General features: G+C 37.2%; 1 protein-coding gene across 1 annotated transcript in view; it reads left to right on the forward strand.

Annotated features, from left to right (window-relative positions):
- The window catches only part of CCDC138 (coiled-coil domain containing 138), a 284,099-nt gene that overhangs the window by 95,186 nt on the left and 178,452 nt on the right, over positions 1-10,461 (forward strand). The window contains exons 7-9 of the mRNA XM_007942397.1: positions 613-690; positions 803-910; positions 6,746-6,910. Of these exons, the coding sequence (XP_007940588.1) occupies positions 613-690; positions 803-910; positions 6,746-6,910 (351 nt within the window). The remainder of the gene's footprint in view (positions 1-612; positions 691-802; positions 911-6,745; positions 6,911-10,461) is intronic.

Genomic DNA, 10,461 nt, shown 5'->3' on the forward strand with positions numbered 1-10,461 from the left:
TGTTTTGGAATAGTTTGAGTAGTATTGGTGTCAGTTCTTCAATGAACGTTTGGTAGAATTCTCTGGTGAAACCATTGGGGCCAGGTTTTCTTTTGTTGTTTGTAATTTTTTTAATGACCTGTTCAATTTTTTCTTTTGTTATGGGTCTATTCAGCTTTTCCATCTCAGTCTGTGTTAGGTTATGTAACTAGTATGTTTCTAGAAATCTGTCTGTTTCTTCCAGATTTTCAAATTTGTTGGAGTACAGTTCTTCATAATATCCTGATACTATCTTTTTTCCAGTGAGATTCATTTTTCTAAATACTTACTTATGCACTTTTCTGTTCAATAAAAAGTATACTTGAAAAAGTTTTCCCACTGAAAGGTATACTTTTAAGATGTCAGGGGTCTTACAAATTTTTCATAGCATGAAGTAAGCATTCTTAGACACTAGTAATGTTTTAGGGACAAGTGGTGATTTTAGCTAAGGTTTTCTTCAGTTGTCAACAGTTCTTCTGTTTATTTTGTTACGTTGCTTGGTTATGCAGGCCAGGTAAGTTACTAGGTTGTTTTAGAAACCCAGAGTATGATTTTAAGATTAATATTAAAATTTATAACTTTTTATTTCATTAGTTAAATGAAGTAAGTGAAGAAAACAGGAAGATGGAAATTCAGGCTAAAAGAGTTCAAGCTCGTTTAGATAATTTACAGGTAAGTTACTTGCCATTTTCTTGAGATGCAAGAGAATTCGTAATGGTTGCTTTTTGAATTTGCTCACTTTTAAAATAATTGTCCTTTAATTCATAGATATGTTCTTTTGCAGAGGAAGTATGAATTTATGACAATACAGAGATTGAAAGGAAATTCCCACTCTGCTCATGAAATGAAAAGTTTAAAACAAGAAAAAATACCAATTTCAAAAACTTGTAAGGTATGGTTGAAATTTTCTTAATTCAAAATCCAGAAAATTTTCTCTGTTCTTTAAGCTTTATTTTTTCTCCTGTAATTTTGAAAAGATTCACCATTACAATTTTTTTTAACAGAGAAATATTTATAGAGCATTTCAGATATAAATTTATTTGCAATACCAGGATATTTAAGTAACAATGAAAAAAATAGCAGTAACTTAAAGTTAGTAAACATTTATTATTAAGTGTGCTTTGAGACTTCACAGGCATTGAATGTTACTTTTCTATCAAGAGTGCAGTCCATCCCGAATTGACTCTATTTTCTTTTTTCTAAAAATTTTTTTAAAATAGTGGTACATATTACATAAAATAAAACAATGTACAGATCCTTAAGTTTGATCAGTTTTGAGAATTGACTACACTTACGTAACCTACATTCTGTCAAGGTATAGAACACTTGAATCACCCAGAAAGTTCCCTTGTGCCCTTCCCTGGTCACTCTTTTCTGCTGGAAGCAATCTTGATCTGGTGTTTGTTTGTTTGTTTGTTTTTTAAATCACTAGATTAGTTTTGCTGCATTTAGAACTTTAGTTAATGGCATTGTGTAATATGTATTTGTTGGTGTAAGATTTCTTTTGCTCGGCATAATGATTTTGAGAGTAACATTAATTTATTCCTTTGTGTTGCTTAGTAGTATTCCATTATATGACTGTATCATAGTTAATCTATTCTGCTGATAGACACCTGAACTATTTTTAGTTTTTGTCTGTTATGAATAAAGCTGCTTAGAATATGTGTATGTAAGTCTTTTATATATATATATATATATATATATATGTTTTCATTCTCGGATATCTACTGAGGACTGGAATTACTAGGTCATTGCTGTTTTTATGTGCCGTTGAGTTGGACCTGACTCATAGTGACTCCTCCTTGGGTTTCCGAGACGGTATGCTGGCATAGTACGTAAGGCATTTGACTGCTAACCAGAAGGCTGGCTGTTCAAACCCACCAGCCACTCCTCAGAAGGAAGGTTGGGGACTCTACTTCCATAGTGATATCACCTCGGAAACCCAAGGAGGTGTCACTATGATTAGGGTCTGATTTGATGGCAGTGTGCTGTTGCTGCTGCTGCTGATCACTACAGAAGTAGATTGCCCAACCTTCCTTCTGAGTAGTGGCTGGTGAGTTTGAACTGCTAGCCTTCTGTTTAACAGTCAAGTGCTTTAGGCACTATGTTATAGGTAGATGCATATTTAAATTAATTTTTTTTTTTTAAATTTTTATTGTGATCTGGGTGAAAGTTTATAGAGTGAATTCATCTTTTTGATGGTTATGTTTGTGTGTCAACTTGGCTGGGCCTGGTTGTGTGGCTGGGCAGCTGGTGGTAGTTATTCCCCATGATGAGACTGGCAATCAATTCCATGGTGTAATCTACCACAAGCAGCTGAATAGCTTCCTTTGGGATGTGGTGTGCTTCCTGTATATAAGGAGAAGCTTTGAGAATGGTCTCTAGCCTATGGCATGCTTGGACCCTGCATGTAGCTGTGTTGTTGCTCAGCAGCCTGCTATGCTCTGCCGACCTTGGGACTTACAATGGACTTAAGTTAATGGCCTGCTGTGTGGTTTAGTAACATCAGGACTGTGCCTTTTTCCTTGTCAACCTTGGAGCTTCTTAGCCTTAGCAGCCAGTGGCTGTCTGAGTGAAGAAATGCCTGTAGCTCTAGTGGGTCGGGAGCAGGAGGCAGAGCTGGACTCCAAAGTTGAGGGCCTTTCACACAGCCCCTAGAGCCTGGCACTTTGAACTTGGACTTCAATTCTCCAAATTGTGAGAGACTAAACTCCTGTTTGTTAAGGCCATCCCATTTGGTGTTATGTTTCCTGTCAGAGTGGCACTAGGTAACCAGAACAGAATATGGTACTGAGAGAGTGGGGTGCTGTTCTGATAGACACCTAAAATGTGGAAACAGGAGTGGAGTGCATCCTTGACCCAAGACCCTGGCAGAGAGACCCTGGTATATGGCATGACAGATGGCAGGAGCAGAACAGGAGACCGGCATGAGAGATGGCAGGAGCAGAGCCCAGAGACCGGCATGAGAGACAGCAGGAGCAGAGCCAAGGGTACCGGCATGAGACAGCGACAGCCTTACCAGCCCAAGGAGGAGAAAGCCAGGTGCTATTGGGTAGATGGCTTCCTGGCAGAGTGGGTTGCCTTTGGACGTTAATTGGTAGAGAAGACTGGCATAAAATGGAGTAGCAGGTTGGCTGGCCCATGGAGCAAGAAAGCCAAGTGTTTTTGGGCAGAAAGATTTCTGACGGAGTAGGTTGCCCTCAGGTGTTAATCGGCACAAGCAGAGAGACCAAGGAAATGGAAGCAGAGCTGCCCAGCCTGAAAGGTTAGGACCATGGCCTTTAGGGGTGGAACCACCACAGCCTCCTAGGTTTCAAAGAGCCAGGCCTTCACCAACTTGGGTCTGGAGTGTGGGGCTGCTTGTTCGTGTAAGCCAGTGGGATAGAGCCATAGCTGTTGCCCAAGAGTGAGGGGGCGGCACTGCCATGCCCAAGAGGGTGAGTAATGGGCCAGCCAGGCCAAGGGGGTGAGTGAGGTCACCATTCAGGAACTAGGGGACTGGAGCCACCCAGTGGAGGAGACCTGTACAGATACGACCCGTTGAAGATCTGTTCAGGTGCCAAGTTGACAAGGGGTGGAATTGTGATGGTTATGTTTGTGTGTCAACTTGGCTGGGCCTGGTTGAGTGGCTAGGCAGCTGGTGGTAGTTATTCCCCATGATGAGACTGGCAATCAGTTTCATGGTGAAATCTACCACAAGCAGCAAAGTGGCTGCCTTTGGGATGTGGTGTGCATCCTGTATATAAGAAGAAGCTTTGAGAAGCCTATGGCACACTTGGACCCTGCATGTAGCGGTGTCATTGCTCAGCAGCCTGCTATGCTCTGCTGAGCTTGGGACTTAACAATGGACTTAAGTTAATGGCCTGCCGTGTGGTTTAGTAACATTGGGACTGTGCCTTTTTCCTTGTCAACCTTGGGGCTTCTTAGCCTCAGCAGCCTCATGCAAATTCTTCTGCTAGTTGGGGTTTAGTCCATTTTTTATATCCTTCCCTTCAAGGCTCAGGGGTCCAGGATTATCTTCTGTGTCTGTGTTAATTGGTTCCCCTTTTCTTTGTTGACAAGGATCTTGCAGTCTTTCTCCCTATTCTGCCATCTTACCACTCTAGGAGCTTCCTGGAAATTCTTACAGAACATAAAAATACACTTGTAGAAAAATTGTCTGCCAACCCTGAACATGGTTATGGGCATACTACCCACTGCATAGACATACCTAATGGTTCAGCCTGTCTACCCTTCTATCCACCCGTATATCAGTGTTTGCCATCATTGACAGTACAGTACTGTATGTGCAAAAGACTTCATCTTTTTTGTCTGTACCTCACATGTTTAACTTTTTAAGAAACTGCCAAATAGTTTTCCAAAATGTTTGTACCATCTTATACTCTTACAACCATTATCATTAATATCACACACGAGTAAAATTTTGCTGAAGATAATTCAAAATGGATGCAGCAGTATAATGAGACAGAACTTAAGAGAAATTTAAACTATATTCAGAACAGGATGTGTAATGAGGGATATCATTGCTAATGTCAGATGGATTTTGGCTGAAAGCAAAGAATACTAGAAAGATGTCTACCTGTGTTTTATTGACTATGCAAAGGCATTTGACTGTTTGGATCATAACAAATTATGGATGAGATTGTGAAGGATGGGAATTCCAGAATACTTGATTGTGCTCATGGGGAACCTGTCCATAGACGAGGAGGCTGTCATTCAAACAAAACAAGGGGATACTGCATGATTTAAAATCAGGAAGGGTGTACGCCAGAGTTGTATCCTTTCATCATCCTTATTCAATCTGTATGTTGAGCAAATAATTCAAGAAGCTGGACTATATGAAGAAGAACAGGGCAGCAGGAGTAGAGGAAGAATCATTAACAACCTGTGATATACAGATGACACAACCTTGCTTTTTGAAAGTGAAGATGACTTGAAGCACTTACTGATGAAGATCAAAGACTGCAGTCTGCAGTATGGATTATACCTCAACATGAAGAAAACGAAAATCCTCACAACTGGACTAATAAGCAACATCATGATAAATGGAGAAAAGATTGAAGTTGTCAGAGACTTTGTTTTACTTGGATCCACAATCAACACCTATGGAAACAACAGTCAGGAAATCAGACATTGTATTGCACTGGGCATATCTACTGCAAAAAACTTCTTTAAAGTGGTGCAGAGCATAGATACACTTTGAAGTCTAAGGTGTGCCTAACCCTAGTCATCATATTGTCAGTTGCCTCTTATGCATGTGAAAGCTGAACAATGAATAACAAAGACTGAACAAGAGTTGATGCTTTTGAGCTGTGGTGTTGGTAAAGAATACTGGAAATACCATGGATTGCCAGAAGAACTAACACGTCTGTACTGAAGAAGTGCAGCCCAAATACTCCTTAGAAGCGAAAATAGCCAGACTTCATCTCATGTACTTTAGTCATTTTGTTAGAAGGGACCAATCCCTGGAAAAAGATACCGTGCTTGGTAAAGGGAGGGTCAGAGAAAAAAGGGAATACCCTCAATGAGATGGATTGACACAGTAGCTGCAATAATGTGCTTAAACATAGCAAATATGGTGAGGAGCAGTACTGGGCAGTGTTTTGTTCTGTTATACACAGGGTCACTATGAGTTGGAATCCACTTGACACCCCCTAACCACAACCACAACCATTATATGAAAGTTCTAATTGCTCTATAACATTGCCAACATTAGATGTTTTTAGTCCTTTTCATTTTTCGCCATTAGGTGTGATATGGTATCAGATGGTGGCCTTTAATAATTTTTATAATATTCTCTAACTCTTTGTTATAGTAAGTTGGAGAAAGTAGAGTTTTCATACTCAGATACTTAAGATGATTGACGTTTTCATTTGAAGGCAATTAAAGTTTAAGAACTAATTGAAGAAACCTGGAAAATTTAAACATTACTCTTACTCAAAATAATGTGTTAACTCTACCATTTATCTTTGTATTTTCAGTCATCTGATTGTGTTTTTGTGGATTACAGTCTGCTTAATGCTTTTTTTTATTAATTGCTCTAATATTTCTCTTCTCAGATTTTAAAAAATGAATTAAATATAGCACAGTTTTCTGCTTCAGACGTATGATAAATGTTGAACTCAATTGGCTGAAAATATATTTTGAAGGAATACTAAAATCAGTCTAATAAAGTTTGTTAACGATTTAAGACATTTTGTTCTTATTTTTTTCCCACCATTTTGGTAGACTCTCAGTGAAAAAGATTTCTAGAGGAAAAAAACAATCGTATCTGATTTCTAGAATGTTACAATGTAAAGAAAAAGTAACAACCTTTTGGGTTGTTACTTTAGGTTTTGAAAACTTTCAATCTGTGAAAATCTTTTAGAATCATATGGGTGGTTCATATTCTTGAGTTAAGGCCATTTTTACTTTTCTATGTCATTAAACTTGGATTAATAACCTTTATGAAAACTCTTTATCTTGATAATAAGGTGCAGTTCTTTCAATTTCCTTATTGTGATGAGTTTTCACTCTTCTCTCAGCCAGAATTTGTCATGTTTTGCATTAATTGAAGCTGTTTTATTTGGATTTCTTTGGTTGGGAGATGGTCTGTTCTTAAATACATGGTTTAGTTAAATGCTTAGGTAAATTGATCCAAAATCATTGATAAAATTTGAGAGTTGCCTTGGAAGTTTCATGAGGTTATGAACTGAAATAAATGCTTGATTTAATTTTGATTTTATAGGTACCACTTAATGCACAAGTTTATGAGCTTTTAACTATGTTCATGGACTGGATTTCAGATCACCACCTTAGTAAACTGAGAAATGAAGAATTTGGAATGGAAGGTGAAAAGCTGCTAATTAAATGTGCTTCTCAGAGAAATGATATTCAGGAGAAGTGTGTAAAGGTTTGTTTTTTAAATTTGAAAAATACAACTCAGTAGACATAAGGATTAAGAAATGAAAAATGTATAGTATATGTTGCAAATGAAAAATATTAAAAATATTTTTGATGCAAAATTGACCATCCCAGTAGTTCTAAAAAGATTCATTTCATACTTAGTTAAAATTGATTCATATCCGTGTTTCTCTTAATATGATAGAAATTTATCTTCTTAGTAATAGAGATCAGACATTGAAAACGTACTTCAAAAATGTTGAAATAATTAATGATGTCAACAGTTTAAGATTCAAAATCTACTTTTGGCATGAAGAAGAAAAAAGCGTATTTTCAACTGTTTAATTCATTTTAGATTGATATGTCTCTTGGTATCTGAGAACAGATACATGGCTAGTCCCTCTTCCTTCTAAGAAAGGAACTAATGAGCCCTGGTGGCATGGTTAAAACATTTGGCTGCAAACCAAGGTTAGCAGTTTGAGCCCACCAGCTGCTTCATGGGAAAAAGATGAGGTAGTCTACTTATGTAAAGATTACAGCCTTGAAAACTGTATGGGGTTGTTACCTGTCTTAAAAGGATTGCAATGAGTGGGAATCGATAGCAGTAGGTTTGGTTTGGGTTTATGAGAGGAGCCCTGTTGGCACAATTGTTAAGTGCTCAGTGACTAACTGAAAGGTTGGTGGTTCGAACCAACCCTTCAACTCTGGGAGGACAATCAGGTAATCTGCTTCTGTAGAGATTATAGCCTAGAAATCCCTATGGGACAGTTCTCTTTAGTCACTGTGAGTCAAAATGACTCAATGGCATGCAACAACAACAGGTCCTTTTAATTAAAATATTATTTCATCTGATGACTATTAATATATTAATAAATGTAAAGTAATCTTAAACCTTATAAATAGCCTTGATAAGAGAGAAAGTTAAAGAGTACCGATTAACAAATTTGATAATTGAATATACTTGTGGCCAACACAGGCAGGTATTCATTTTTTTTTAGTGGGATATAATTTTATACTTTAAAATAATATATATTTTTTTGTGTGTAGAAGTAGAAGCACTTTGGTTATTTATTTGCTTATTCTAAGAATACTAGTATAACAAAATTTTTTTTCTGAATGTTTTTTAAAAATAATCATTATTTCTTTCAGAACTTTCTGACACATTTTGTTGTATATTCTATCACAGTTAGTGACTAATCATCATTTGAGGATGGACTTAATATTTTAAAACACAAAAACACCATTGGAGACTAAATCTGATATGTTAGATCAAACTATGTATATTACAACCAAAGCCATCAGTTGCTGTTGAGTCATTTCTGACTCATGATGACCCCATGTGTATCAGACTAGAATTGTGCTCCATAGGGTATTGAATGGCTGATTTTTCAGAAGTTGATCACTATCTTTCTTTTGAGGTGCTTCTTGGTGGACTTGAACCTTCAATTTCCTGGTTAGCAGCTAAGCAGTTTAACTCAACTACCTAGGGACATTATAAGATTGTTTTTTTGTGTGGTTCAACTCTAAATCTGAAAAACAGTCTGAAATAGTCCCAAAAATGTTTTGTAATGGAAGTAATATTGAAAAAATTAGTTTCCCAACGTGTGGATTACTTTATATGAAAACTTTTGAAGTGTATACTTTAGTATAATTGTTTAGTAAAGAGTCTCAGTATTTGGTCACATCTAACCAGAAGACTGGTGGTTCAAATGGCATATAACAACAACAACAACAAGTATAATATATGTTATTTATCATAAGTTTTTCATAATTCAGCACAGTCTCACTTGTCACTGTTTCACTTATCTCATTGGGATGTACTCTGTCTAGCCATATGAGTGCTGTATATTTAAATGATTGGAAATTGCATTAGAAGTTATTTGGTCCATTCACTTGTTCAAAGCAAAGAATACCAGAAAGATGTTTATTTGTGTTTTATTGACTATGCAAAGGCATTCAGTTGTGTGGATCATAACAAATTGTGAATAACATTGAGAATAGGAATTCCAGAACACTTAGTTGTACTCATGAAGAAACTGTACATAGACCAAGAGGCTGTTTGTACAGAACAAGGGGATACGCATGGTTAAAATCGGGAAGGGAGTGTGTCAGGGTTGTATCCTTTCACCATACCTATTCAGTCTGTATGCTGAGCAAATAATCTGAGAAGCTAGACTATATGAAGAAGAATGCAGCATTAGGATTGGAGGAAGGCTCAGTAACAACCTGAGATAGGCACACAACACAGTTTTGCTTACTGAAAGTGATGATGACTTGGAGCACTTACTGGTGAATATTAAAGACTATAGTCTGTAGTATGGATTGCACCTCAATATTAAGAAAAAATCCTCACAACTGGACCAATAAACAGTATCATCATAGATGGTGAAAAGATTGAAGTTGTCAAAGACTTTGTATTATTTGGTTCTATAATCAATGCCAATGGACGCACAGTCAAGACATCAAAAGATGTATTGCATTGGACAAATCTATTGTAAAAGATGTCTTTCAAGTGCTGAAGAGCAAAGATATCTCCTTGGAGACTAAGATGTGCCTAACGCAAGCCATGGCTTTTTCAGTCACCTCATATGCATGTGAAAGCTGGACAATGAATAAGGAAGACTGAAGAGGAGTTGATGCTTCTGAGTTGGTGTTGGCGAAGAATGCTAAAGGTACTGTGAACTGCAAAAAGAACTAACAGATCTGTCCTGGAAGAAGTGCAGCTAGAATGGTCCTTGGAAGCGAGAATGGCCAGACTTTGTCTCACCTACTTTGGTCATGTTGTTGGAAGGGACCATTCTTTGGAGAAGGATGTCATGCTTGGTAAAGAGGAGGGTCAGTGAAAGAGGAGAAGGCCCTCAACAAGATGGATTGACATGGTGGCTGCAGCAATGGGTTCGGGTATAGTAGGGCTCGTGAGGCTGGCATAGGACTGGGCAGTGTTTTGTTCTGTTGTACATAAGGTTGCTGTGAGTTGGAGACAACTTGACGGCACATAATAGCAACAACAACTTGTTCAATGATACAATTCCTTAAATTTTTATTTATAAGTAATATCTAGCCTCTGTTTGAAAACTTCTAAGCTCAGTTTATTTTCTGTAAGTATAACACTATGTTGTCTAATTATTGTTCTAGTAATTGTTTTGAGAATAGCTATTTTGTCATTTCCCCTGTCCCAAACCATGGTCTCTTATTTCTTTATTACACTTATAACTTACTTTTGTGTTCTTACGTTTGTGCTTGCTTTGCATATTACTTGCACCTGTTCTGAGGTTTTTAGCAGCCCTTTAAAGTATGATGGTGAAGCTTTCATGACACTTATGATGTGATGTGACTGGCATATCCTGTGTTATTTTAGACACTACAGTTTTAAATGATCTCATAGTCTCATTTACTGCTTAGATAACCATATCATGTTTTTGCCTTATTATGCTTGCAGTTAATTCCCTATCATTCTGTATATCTGTGATCAGTTTTTTTCAACTGAATTTATGAATTTAGATTTATTGCTTTTCATGTTTTTGAGTTAGCTCATTTTCTCTGTAGATATTTTAATTTTTT

This window comes from Orycteropus afer, unplaced genomic scaffold (genome assembly GCF_000298275.1).
Source record: "Orycteropus afer afer isolate SDZICR_OR568_19922 unplaced genomic scaffold, OryAfe1.0 scaffold00089, whole genome shotgun sequence".
NCBI lineage: Eukaryota > Metazoa > Chordata > Mammalia > Tubulidentata > Orycteropodidae > Orycteropus > Orycteropus afer.